The sequence below is a fragment of the Diospyros lotus genome, unplaced genomic scaffold (assembly GCF_014633365.1).
Source record: "Diospyros lotus cultivar Yz01 unplaced genomic scaffold, ASM1463336v1 superscaf1, whole genome shotgun sequence".
NCBI lineage: Eukaryota > Viridiplantae > Streptophyta > Magnoliopsida > Ericales > Ebenaceae > Diospyros > Diospyros lotus.
Window position 1 is genome coordinate 1485244 of NW_026267104.1, and position 13922 is coordinate 1499165.

At 33.7% G+C, this 13922-nt stretch overlaps 1 protein-coding gene and 1 long non-coding RNA gene across 2 annotated transcripts; both read left to right on the forward strand.

Annotated features, from left to right (window-relative positions):
- On the forward strand, positions 1-11889 carry LOC127792866 (uncharacterized). Its single transcript, XR_008021226.1, has 4 exons — positions 1-199; positions 1072-1191; positions 4463-4581; positions 10000-11889. It is a non-coding gene; the product is annotated as an uncharacterized LOC127792866 (long non-coding RNA).
- LOC127793124 (CLAVATA3/ESR (CLE)-related protein 13) lies at positions 11889-12176 on the forward strand. Its single transcript, XM_052323908.1, has one exon. It carries the CDS (start codon positions 11889-11891, stop codon positions 12174-12176), a length of 288 nt encoding a protein of 95 aa, XP_052179868.1.
- Positions 12177-13922: the final 1746 nt, after the last annotated feature.

Genomic DNA, 13922 nt, shown 5'->3' on the forward strand with positions numbered 1-13922 from the left:
TCTGCCAAAACTTGAGTTGCTTTTGGACTGCGAAATGGGATCGGGAGGATGGAGCGCGAAGGAGACACCGCAATGGCGCTCCCGCTAATATTTTTGAAAGATCAAGGAATCGCAGACGACGTATAGGGACGAAACCAGGGAGGTGGCATGTTTGGAGCACAGGCAGGAAGCATAATTGCCGAAGCATCCCCTCGTAAAGGTACGTTTCTGTTCTATGACGTTGAATCTTCATCATTATGATAGAGTGAAGTAAGTTTAGACGATTCGTGTAGTCCGTTTGTGAGTTTGCGGAGAAAACGAATGAAAGCACGCGAAGATGGATGTAGTAGAAGTGCAGATAGTGCAGGGGAATTCCGTATTGTGGTGACTTGGATGTTATTTAGGGCTAGTTACACAGATTGTTTATTGCGAATCATTTCGGAAGGCATTTGTCTGGCCGAAGAGAAATTCTGTAAACGCGCAAGCAACTAAATGTTTGTGATAATTTGTGGCAGAAAATTAATTGGTTGTTTTAGCTTAATTGAGCATTTCGAGGACACACATCTGAGATTCAACGTGGCTGATGAATTTGACAAATATGCCGTGAAGGGGTTGGATTTGGTTAAGCAATTTCCGTTAGATGCCGAAGGCAATGCAGGATGTGAAGATAAGAATGGTTTCGGGGAAGGATGAATTTCTGAAGAAGAAATGGTCACGAAAAGCTGGAGGTTTAACTTCGAGCATTCAGTTCGTTTGCTTCTCAGTTTATTTTTGGTATATGATGGAGGTTTACTCTCCTCAGGAACTGTAGGAAAAAGAATGGTTCTCAACGATCATGGAATTATCAGATCATCGTAATCCTTGTTAAATATGCAAGTAGCAAAGACCTTATAATGATGCTAGAACATTCAATCCAGCACACCTATGCCATTTGTTGGAGAAAGAAAATCAATTTTACATGATTCCTTTCCTCCAGCCAAACTTAAAAAGGGAATAGAAAGACATTCTATTTGACAACTTACAAGTTTACATGTATTCTAGTTGATTTCATTGTTTTAGTAATTATTGCTTATCTTTGTCTTTATGTAACAGAGAAGGACATTACTATATTGGTTCTTGCTAATCAATGGTGCCAAGAAGGGTAAAGATGCTGATCACGCTTCACAACCCCAGCATTTGTCATTGGTCTTCATTGTATAAATTTCAACTAAGGTATGCATAATGAATAGCTGAATTGCAACTAAATTATGCTTAAGAGCGAGTATGCATGTCTGAATGAAAGCACTGTTAAGCCTACAGCTTAGTAGGAAATGTTGATATTCTTTCTCTGTGTTGGGTGAATGAAAATGATTCTACAAGCAAGATTGCATCAGATTCAGACCTCCTCTAATTTTATAATTCGCTCACACAATTAGTTTAATGGTGAAGATGAGGATGAGAATGAGAATTTCAAGAAGACATTCAGTCTGCGAGTAGATATCAACATCTGCCATCCCCACTTTTAAAATGATTTGTTATTTTTCTTTTGCTGACCAAATGAATTGTTATTTGAGATATTGCGAAAGCTTCTTAATTTTTTTTTTTTTTTTGGAATAAAAATGAGGCATACTGTTAATAAAGAAACATCCTGCTATAACCCAAAATGCAACCCAAAATCGAATTACAACCAGCCTCAGCTAAGAGACTGCAGCTTAAAACACTGTCTATTCATCAAATCATAACAAAATTGTTAACCAGAAAAACTCCTCTCACTAGCCAGCGCAGCAGAGTAAATCTAATTACAACTAGCCACCACGGCAGAAAAGCCATCCCTGTTTAGCCCTAAACGCTCTAAGATTACACCATTTCATAGAGTATAAAAAATAATCTGCAGAATCCATGATCATAAAGCATAGCTGCAGAACAAATAAAGTAACCCGTATTAGCTATGCCTCAGAGAAACAGATACAAAAAGTTGCCAACTCCAAAGCCAAGTGACAAAATCATCTGTCCTGTGAACTGCACATTTAGCAAAACAATTTGGACACTGATTTACCTTGCTGTAGGCCCTCTGAAATTTTGCTGATTGTAACCTCAGGGAGCATTGACTAACCTTGCAGAGAGCATCCGAAATTTTCCATGGTTTAGATGCATATTCCCCAGCCACCCAACTGATAGCATTTGAGAAATCAGATTCTATAATAATGGCACCTTTCTTGTCAAATCAGAAGCAAGAGAGAACTCCAAAACTTTAAGAACTGTGAACACATCAGCTTCATTTGAGTCAAGTAAATAAATATGTGTGCCCCATTACCAGAAACTTTCTCCTCTCTTTTTAAGCTCAATTACAAATCCGACCCTATTAGGCTTCAACTTCCTTTCAATTTAAATAAGATAGAATTTTATATTCTTAAATAACTATTTATATTTTATTAATTATTTTGTTGGTTTGGTTCACCCACTTCCCCCAATCAGGTTTTTCTGGTTCTGCCTCTTATTTGAGCCCGGCCTCCAGAGGAGTTAACCATAAAGAAGGTCTAGACTTCTTTTTTTAAACTCCAGTGCTTTAGAGGATCAGAGGAAAACATAAATTATTGGTCACTGGAATAGGGAAAATGCTCATTGACCAGGATATCAATTCCTTCAATATTGTCTCAAAATCAAAATCTTGCTTCACCTCCTTGTTATTGGAAATAGCATTATGAATTCCAACCAAAGTGTCCATACAAATGCAGAAAAACGAGAGAATCATGCCTTCTTTTGAAGTGAGCTTGAAGCAAAAAAGCATAATTGCTCCAGCAACTCCACAAGAGAACATGGACATGCCCACTGCAATCCTCATCACCTCATAAGTTTTCACCAAATACTCCAAGAGTCCTAACACCTCAAAAACATAGTTGTATTCCATACTGCACAAGTAATGAAATAGCATCGAAGATGAAAATAGTTAAACATTACATGAACTAGCTAATTAAATCCATCAGTGATTGTAATTATTTAGCAATTCTTGATCGTTAAGATGCCGTGCAGTGTAAAATTTTAATGTATTATTACACATTAGTACATCAAAATATAATGTAAGGTTTATTAATCATCTCTAGTATCTTTTTGTTTGATAATTAACCATTTTGAGTATATCTGGAACTGCATGTGAGTGTCTAAAGTGCTTATGTGTATGCCCAAAAGTTTGGAGATATTGTTTTTCCATGGAAATCTTCTACCAGAGCTTCCAAACATATTGAAACAGACAAAATATTGTCACACTTCTCAAAAGATATGCATATTGGATGTTTCAGAAACACAAAAATTGTGTTAGACCTTAGGAGGAAAAACAAGAGTGTAGTTTTTCATAATTATGAATGGTTTGCAAATGGAAACTTTTATTTATGATTTTCTTATGTTTCCTTTTTGTGGGAGTCGGTGCATTTTTTTTTCTCTATTCTGGAAAACTAAGAACCAGCAATGCCACCTGATTTTTCAGTTTTTTTTTCCCTCTCTCGCTCTCACTCATGCTTTGTGCTATGAACTTTAATATGAAGACATATATCACTTTTGTGGAAATATTTCTTATATTTTGCTAGAAGAACATTTATACTGCAGAATTTCTGTGGTAAGGTGGAATATATTTTTCTAGAAGAAAATTTACACCGCAAAATTTCTTTGAATTTTACTCAGTAACTGGTTTTCTATAGATCCAATTTCCTTTCTTTTTGTTGCGGATTGTCATACTTAATGGCTGGTATTCTTGGTTTAGTGACAATGTGAATCACTTAGGGCTTGCTTTCTATTTTCATTTAATGAAAAACAAACCAAAAAATGATGTTTGATTGTTTGTTTTGTTTTTAAAGATTTTAAAGCTTTTGAAAAAAAAAAAAAACATCAAGGCGCATTCCATTTTTCTTCTCGTTTTCATTTTCTTTCCTTCTCCTGATATCCCTGCTAGCTGCTACTCTGGTGGATTGCCTGCAACTAATCACAAAGAAAAAAGAACCAAAACTAAAAACCAACATAAAAAAATTAGAAGTTCTGTCAAAGGTCTGCTTGAATGTTCAAGCTGATGGTTCGGCAGGTGATAGAGAGTGCTTATGAAATTGTGGGGAAGGTTACATAATAAGCATTTTGCAGCATTTTTCATTTGGTAATCTCATACACAATAATATGGCTCGTTGAAGACCATATATTGGGAAGAAAAATATCTACTAAAATAGTTCATAATTATGAAAATATCATCATTACATCATTCTAAAAAATTAAAAAAAAGTCTGCAATGGATCATTTTCTTTTTTCTTTTTCTATTTCTTTTTCATTTTCATAAAGGTGGGGAGCAGAGTAAAAGTGTACAAGTCTCATAGAAGTTGCAGTTTCTTTGCCCCAGCCTTTTGTCATCTAAAAGGCAGTTGTTGACCAATCTGCTGGTTTTTAAACTAAATGATTTCCCTAACATGCTGTCTTCTGTTTTAGGTCAAACTAAATGGTTTCCATGAATTGCTCCTTTTCTTGTCAGGGTTTCATTGACAATCCCGGAATCCCCCCTCTTTTCCAGGCAAGTAGGTGAGCATAAAGCGACCTTGATATTGTAGCAGATAAATGACAATTACATTTCAGCCAAGCTGCCATTCTAAGGTAATTTCTGCTTTGCTCTTTATTTCGTGTCCACTTTGTTTGCTTTGCCCGGTATTTCTGCTGATTTAATGTGTTTCCTTGTGTAATATAATTAGACACTCCTGTTATCCTCTCCTAAAAGGTACTCTCTTGAGTCTTGCCTTGTTATCTTGGGTTTCTTTATATATTTGTTAAAGTTCATTAGTCATTAGTTGGGATGCCGGATGCGCTTTATTAGTTCGGTCAAGTTTAGCGACCGAAACGAATCAATCAAATTATTATATTGCAAAACTGGACCAAATCAAAATTTAGAAAAATCAATTTAGCCATTTTAACTAGGATCGCAAATAAGATGAGCGGTTTGCGAGTAGTTCAGTATTCAACTCAATAAAAGTTTGTTCGACTTCGTTCGTTAAGATAAACGAGTCAAGATTGAACATAATTTTGAAACTTAATTTATAAACGAGTCGAACTAGAGCTTAGTAAAGGTTAGGTCGTTAGCTTGTGAGTTAATTCGATTATAGTTTCGCAAGCAAGTTCATTTAGAGATTTGTGAGCATGCTCAATTAGAATTTTGTGAATAGGCTGTGAATAGACTCGTTTATAATTTTATTAATTAATTTATTCATAATTTTATAAAAATATTATTTAACATAAAATTATCAAATTTTAAATTATTATAGTAATATCATTAAATTTTGTTGAGTTTGATTTTGAAAATGTTTTGACGATGAGAAATTAAATGCAAAACTTTAATATATTTTCTCTATTAAAATATGTTAATAATAAAATATATTGTGATTTACAAATTAATCAACTAATATTTTGTTTACTATTGGGATTTGTTAATTATTAGGTGATTTAAGGTTATATTTAATGTTATTGTATATTAGATTAATAGTTTTTTTTTAAACATAATTATGACAATTTCAAGCTTGAGTCCGAGTCTAAGCTTGTGTTTGCCAGAAGCTTGTTGAGCCTGAGCTTGAGATTGTGTTGAGCTCAAACTCAAGCTCGACTTGTCAATCTTTAACGAGCCAAACTCGAGCTGAACTTTAAGGCTCAAATCAAGCTCGACTGGACTCAGCTTGAGCTGAGCCTGAGCGCAATGAAGTTTGACTAGATTCGGTTTGATTGCAATCCTAATTTTAACAGAAATGACTTAATCAAAATTCACTGAAACAACTGAATTATAAAACTAATGAAAATAGTAAGTATTTATGAATTATGGTTGTGTTAAAAAGATTGAATTTAATGTAAAGAAGAAATACATTCTATAACTTGTTAAGAGGACAAAACCATTCAATAACATGTGTGTAAAGTTTGTTTAAAACACAAAACAAGTTGATTAACTAAATATGATTTTATAAATAAGATAAAATGTAAGGTTATTTTTTTGTAAAATAGTCATGTATATTATTTTGTCAATGTTTGCGTATTCTTTCCCTCAAGTGAATGGAATTGTAACAAGTAATATAATGATGAATAAAGTATCGTTTCCACGATGATTAGTTTTTGATTCTTACTTTAACCACTATTAACTTTAATAAGCCACACACAATAAAACAATTACTCACTGTAGGTATTATACTAATTAAAACCGAATGACTAACTACAAATCCAAAACAATTCCTTGGATTTTAAATGCAGAAATCTAATGTACTAGGGTTTATGAATTCATTGTAGTTTTTCAATTGGTTTGATTTTCCAGTGACCAGATTTTATAATTTTTGCTTTGAACTGAAAATTGATGATCCTAAGTTAATCAAAAGCCTCTCTCGATGGTCAATTGAATCTATGTTTATATATAAGATTAATTATCTCTAATTAATCTACAAATATCCAAACATGCATTTATCCATAACGATCATCTAAATAAGATTTCATAAGACATAACAGTATCTCTACCTATTATTGAACTTATTACTAAGTACTAATCTATATTAAATCTCTTAAAAATAATATAAATCACAAACACGTTCTAATGGTGGTCGAGTATCAAAACGAAATTAGTGCATAACAAACGATCAACCCGAAAGACAAGAATATGATAAAACTCGAATACTTTTAATTAAACCATCATTGAACTAGGTTTCATCAATCACCCTATCCACAAGGTACTTAACATAACATAGTTTCAACTAATGAAAGAATAATACAAACGGAGTTCATGATGTTGGAGAGAAGAAAAAACAGAAAAATACAACCAAAATTGAAGTTCTTCAAGAAAATCTCATTCTTCTTCTTCGACTTGCCTTCTTCTCTCCTTCCAAAAGCTCCCAATTTTTCTAAGAATCAATTTTTATATAGTGTTTTTTAGGTCATCAAGGTCGGAATAAAATGGGCTTAAAACGGCATTTTTGCGAAACTTTGAGCCTTATTACAACCTAACCACAGAATGTCTTTCGCAATAAGGCTGTGAGCCGCAGAATACTTTTCCAACCATAGCCTTACCACATAATACTTTCCGTGATAAGGCCGTGAGCCACAAAAAGTTTCAACAGCCATTGCCCTACCACGGTATGCTTTGCGTGATAACACTGTGAGCCACAAAAATGAATTCTTACCACGACTCTACCACGCAATGCTTTGCATGACAACACTGTGAGCCATTTCTCCTTGCTTTCCAACACTTCACCAATGACGTCCTCCTTCCGATGTTTTGCGATCTCATCAACCTCGACCCTGAATGGACCATTGACCTTGCCTTTAATGCCCAGTTTAGCTCAAAAAATGCGACATCGTCACTTTTTACTCCAAATATCTTCGACGCATGCTTCACATCTACATAACCACATATAAAACCAAATCAAGTAGAAATCATGCTCATTGAATGCATAAATACTAAGTTTATAGATCAAAATAAGTGTATAAAAGACACTTATCAATTAATATAGTTTGTTTGACTAAAATAAATAAATAAAAACTAATCTCAGAAGCGAACTGAAAATCAAATTTATACTTGACATTTATGAATTCGGTTAGAAAATTCAATTTAGTCGATAATGGTCGCCCTACCATTAACTTCCCTCCCCATTCAAAACAATACTAGTAGTAGTAGTAAAGAAACTGAACATTCTGTGGATTGGCTTTTAGCATAACTTTCTGGCTATTATTAGAAGAGTAAATAATTAAAAATGCTTTTTTTTTTAAATTTATTGAATTATTTTGCCTCATAGGTATTAAATATATATATATATATTTTTGGAATTTTATGCTGCCGTCAAAATTCCATTAAGATCATTCACTAATTCCCAGTCACAGTAATATCGATAACAAGAGGACACAATAGGACATATATAGCTAATGGTTACAACACGAGCTTATAGTGGAAGCTTGATGAGAGCTTAACATTGACATATTTTAAAATAAATTAAAACTTCAGGATAAAGTTAACCCCCCCCCCCCCCCCCCCCCCCCCCCCCCCCCCAAAAACAAAACTTTCCATTTCCCTTGTTATTATTCGCTTGTTTTCTCTAGACAAGTAAACCAAGCAGAGAATTGAAGCCAACAGAATTAAGTTTAACCACCTGGCTTTGATAGTTGATATAAAAGCTCCATTGGGACTTGTCGGCTCACATTCTAGCTCAAGATGTAGGGACTTTTAGGCCACTTTAAACATATTCAGACGTAGTTTAATTTCAACGTTGACCGAGCAAAAAAAATAATATATTGCATTTCATTAGTGTCCTTAGTGAAAAAGCAAAAAAAAAAAAAAAAAAAAATCATTATGGTATACAAAAGTGATTGTTCGGGTTGGACAAAAATAGGAATAGTAACTGACGATATATAGCTTGGGTGTACTTTTTTCATTTTTTTCCCCCCAAACTCGTAATTTGTTTCTAACACGTTGTGCCCATCGAATAATAGATTTAGTGCCATTCTCCATCTTTATTAGACTTTTGTACTCATTAAATTCAAATTAAAAAAATATTTATTCATGTTTTATCTTAAATTTTCAATCAAAACTTGAGAGTTTCTATGATTTTGGAATAGGGTTTTTGTTGAGTGTTAATTCTTTTAATTTTTTTTAATAAAAAAAATCTTTTTAAGTTATATCTCAACGGCGAGCTATATGAGAAGAATATGTGCAAGTCCAAGTGGTAGTTAACACTAAGCTTCTATTGGATAATTCACTTAGGCTTGAGGTTGCATGGATAATATACTGCATTCCTTTTCATATATGATATGATTTCGCCTCAATATTGATTTATTCAATACAATTTGAGTAAAAATTATGACATGATTTCTAGGTGTCAAATTATTGTATGTAAAAATTTTATTTAATTAGTTAGCATTGTTCCTAAAACTTCAGCTTCGGTCGACTTCAGGCTTCACACGCTCTTCGAATTCTCAATGTTTTCGCAAATGAGGCCACTGATCTGTTGTTGACTTTCTTAGTTTAATCGGACGGTCGCAGAGGGCGGATCCGAGAATGAAAACTAGAATCTCATAATCATATATAGTAGGGGCAGGTGATGATTAATTGTTGAAGAACGAACTCACTCCCACAGGCAATGCACCTCCTTTCTCCTATGTTATGTCCTAAACATATGAAAAAACTTAATATAAATTTGAAGCTAACAAAAACGAAATAATCTGTCAAATTAAGGGTAAAACCTCGGCTAAAACGCATGAAAGGGAAAAATCATCGTGTTTTCTTTCTGTGAAACTTTCTGTTGTTAACTACAATTAAAATTGGCTATTGTTTTATATGTTAGAGAAATTATTTTAAAATTAAACTCCAAAAATGATATTTGTAGAAAATTGATATAAAAAGCGGGCATCATGTAATACATACTTTATTCACTTTTATCCATCGGGCTATGGATTATATGGTTTAGTTGAGCCTCCTATATAACCTTACAATTAAACATTTACAGAAAAAAAAAAAACCTTATAATTATAAAAGTTACTTAGGTTATTGTTACCATATAATCTCTTATTAATAATTTATTGAGAAGGGTATAAATGATATCTAGTATCATGAATTCATAGTATTAAAATGTGTTGGTGTAGTCAAGAAAGTGTCTCGAGCCTTGAGGTTGACTTATATCAAATTAAAGTGTGGAATATTTTAATTAACAAAGTCACTAAGAAATAATGTATGGGAATTTGTCACGGCTTAATTAATTGATTTCATAAACTTATCATTTACCTTTATCTAATAGTTCTAGACGAGGATCCATGATAATAATTCAATATACGTACAGACATATACACACGAGCACACACAAGTTAGCTAAGCATTAAATATTTTTGTAATTGCTTTGTACTTGAATAAATTTTTGAATACGTGAATATAGTAATGCCTATCAAATTTTTAATAAAAAATCATGTTTGTATGATATTAATACTTTAATTCTATATCCATTCGAATCTGAGAAAATAATGACAAAGGATGAATCAATCTGACTCTATTCTAAACCATTTATGTAGGAGTGCAATGAAGAGACCACTCTGGTGTAGGAAGGCCTCAAAATTCAAAGTCTAAATTCCCACTTCCGAAAGGAACGGGCATGAAAATGAGAGACTGGGGTGGGGTGGGGGGGTTTGTCTAGCGGCGTTGTCCTAAAGTTCCTACTTCCCCTTTGGAGCCTGTGCAGGCACAAACATCCATGGTGGATCTTCTATTTCCAACCTAGCTGCCAACCAGTCTTTCTTCTTGGAATGATGCGTGGGTGAAGATTAATTAAGTAGAATCAAATTAAGGTGAATACGGTCGAAGAAGAAGAAGAAAGAAGTAACAAATAAATTAAAGAAAAGGTTTGCTAGGAGGGGGAAACCTTTCTTTTTAATTTCGCCTTTCTCTTAATCTGATTTTGCTACTGTAATTTGCATTAGTATAATTGTGATTTATGATTTTCTGTTTCACGATTTTAGCATTTCTATTAGCCTTTTTTTTCCTGACAAACAATTATATAAAAAAAATAACTGAAATGATTATTTGTATTTTATTTGTTAGTCTGGTGGCTCGTGGTAGGGGCCTTTGTAGCAACTTTTTATATGATTAAGATTCCAATCCCATTTGAGACCACTTTCTATAGATTGTTAGTAAAACAACACAATAAGGAGTCCACTCCATAAATAGATTTTCGGGACTTACATGGTGCTCTTTATTTATGAGGTGTGTTTGATGAGTTTATTTAATATTTAAAAAAATAACAGCATCATTGTGGCTTTCACTGTCAACAAGAAAAAGAAATGAAAAGAAAAATGTTAAAAGCAGTAGAGAACTCAAACATTCAAGTACAACCATTATAACAATATTATTATGGATCTTTATTATCCTTTATAATGATGATCTAAGGCCGAAAGAAAGAACGGTTAAGTAATAAATATTAGCCCTTATTTTAATGTCTGCCATCAGCATTCATCTCAAGATGAATGGATGCCTAATTATATATAGCTATTGGCCTCAAATGGGAGTTGCTAGGAGTTGTTCATAAAATTGTCCTTTATATCTACACGTGTATAGCATTTGTTCGACTTAGGAAAATAGGGATAAAAAATGGTATTTCTACAGAACGATACATCAAGGACATTTCCTGAAACTTCTGATGCCTTGCCCAAAATGTAGATATCTTTTATTGGTGTATTTTATATTTGTGTTAATTAAACACATAATGTAATATACAAATATCTCATAAAGTGTCGCTTTTAAATGTCGAAGTACGTAGTATTTTTGAATTTTAAAGATGGTGAGTTCAACCTACATTTATTTTCTCAAACATAATTAAAGATAAGAACTGGTTTGTAGTAGTAATTTATATGTAGGAAGCACTCAACATAATGCATTTGAACATTTTGACTGAGTTAATATTTTGTTTCATCCAAGTCTCTTCGGTCGGACCTAATAGGAGTTGGATGGGGTATATGGTAGCGATGATTTATTGACGAAATCAAAGCTTCTGACCTAGCCATGCGTTGAGAATATAGATATAAATGAAGCCTATATTTGGGAATAGGATTTTTAATCATCCATCTCGGAGTGCATGGTCACGCGAGTATATAAATCAAGGTTTGACTTGACAACGTTGTGCTATTAATGGGCCTTAAATTTGTTCCTTGAACGTGAAGGGAGTTTCTCATGGGAGGAATAGCCGACCATCCTGCTCCCTCTCCGCATCATCTGGACCTCACATCTCTCTCTCTCTCTCTTTCTCTCTCTCTCTCTGTTCGCTTAATTAGCTGTATAATCATCCATGGAAGCGATCACAATCCCATCTAACTAGTTAAACTCTCTCTCCATTTCTCTCTCCCTCTCTCTCTCTCTCTCTCTGATCTTTCTCCATGCCCTCTATTTCTATTCTTCTTTTCCCCCTGCCATGGCTCTCAAGCTTTCTCATTCTTTAGCCATCATGCTTTCCCTCTCCCTCCTCTTGTCTGCCATCTTCACAGTATTCAACACCGCCCGGTTTTCTGTTCCTGATCGCCATATTCCTATGCTGCACAGTAGAAGAGCTCTGGCCACCAAATTCGACTTCAAGCCCTTCATGCGGTGGCGGCGACACCGGAGACAAGACCCCGCCCCCGCAGCCGGAAGCGAATTCGACCCCCGCTACGGCGATGAAAAGCGCCTCGTTCCCACTGGCCCCAACCCATTGCATCATTAGCGATGAGGGTTCATGTAGCGATTCTTCTTCTTCTCTTCTTGTAGTCATATGAATATACCATCTTTTTGTAACTTCAGCAAAATTCACTTGTTTATGATCAATCAAAAATGATATCTTAACAGAGCATGATTTTTCATATGCAATAATATTCTTATAATTTATGTTAGTTAGGGGTGATCTTACATTAGTCCAATCAAGGGTGAGCTATTATGAGTTATAATAGGTAAGTAACTGCTCTATTTTGTTATGTATGCCATTTTTTAGGATAAAAGTATACGACTCTTATCTAAATAAAGGTATCTCTAAGTTAAAATAGACAATATCTCTTGATTTAATCATACTTTGCTGCATCAATGGCGATACCATATGTGCTACTAACTCTCTTCTACTCAATTCACCCTCAACTGCAGGGTCGTATTGAAGAGGAACAATCTTTACTAGTCAATAATCAATAATGAGTTATGATTTAAGCAAGGAGTCATTCTCCTTCTCAAGAGAACCTTTTTTAAGATAAACCTGTGATGGTCAAGAATATTGCAACAAATTAAATTATTATTTATGAGTATTTTAGTAATTTTTATGGGTACTTTTATGCATTAATATTTAATTAGAGAGATGGAAATTGTAAAGAAAGAGTAGTTGTGACGGCACGGCAAGTCAAGGTTAGAGCTAGGGAGCTAAAGCTGCATTTGAAAAAGGAGCATTATATTATTGGGGGTTGGTTGATGATAACAATTGGGAGTGGGTATTAAATAGTTATTTTTATATATTGTATGTTGTGTTTTCTAGCCATTACTAGAAAGGGTGTTGACTTTGAGAGAGTATTAACATATCATGGATCGTGGTAGATCTTGTGGGGTTGAGTTCTTCCTCTGCAATATAGTAGTTATTGGACCACCTGTAATATGCTATTCTTATACTCGAAAAACCACCTCTCAAAGCAGTATATACCATTGACAATTTCCAAAATAATATATATATATATATATGTTGTTGACGAGCCTGCCTGGTGGTAGTTTAGCTAATTGACCTAGTAAAATTTGACATTGGCTGAGATTATGAATTTAAGTCATGTGGAGGTTATACTTTATTGAATGGTCGTAATTTCTATGGTTTACGAGTTTAATTAAGTTCTACAGTTTACTAGTTCAATTAAGAGATTGATGATGTGATTAACAATATTATTTAATAAAATACATAAGTGCATTATATGTCAAATCACTATAAATAAGAGACATGATGGGTAGCCTTTAGTTCTTTTATTCTTACCATTTACATTGAAAAAATATTACATGAGCCCTTTAAAAAAATATCAAATGGTAGTGTTTATTTTTAGTTTTATTTTCTAGATAAAGGGTTAAACTAATGATAAGGAACCTTTATGTATAAATGGAGTTGCTCAATCTGTCTTGTCACTGTGATTAGTCTTCGTGAGGCCAAAAGAGACTTTGTAACCCTTGATGAAATATATATATATATTTTTTGTCCGTGAGCCCCGTGACATGAATTAGAAGTTATATAGTTTCACTTTAAAATGCATCAATTACAAATAACCACATATATTATGACCCTTTAAAAGGCACTCTTCTGCAGGATCTTTTCGGATGACCTCTTATGAGCAAATTTTGCTCTTCTGCCTAGGCTTACCAACTTTTTGCTAAGTTTCTCTAAGATAAATAAGTTTTAATTGTTGTATTACGACAATAACAAATACTTTAATTCAGCGTGAAATTTTGTCAAATTTTA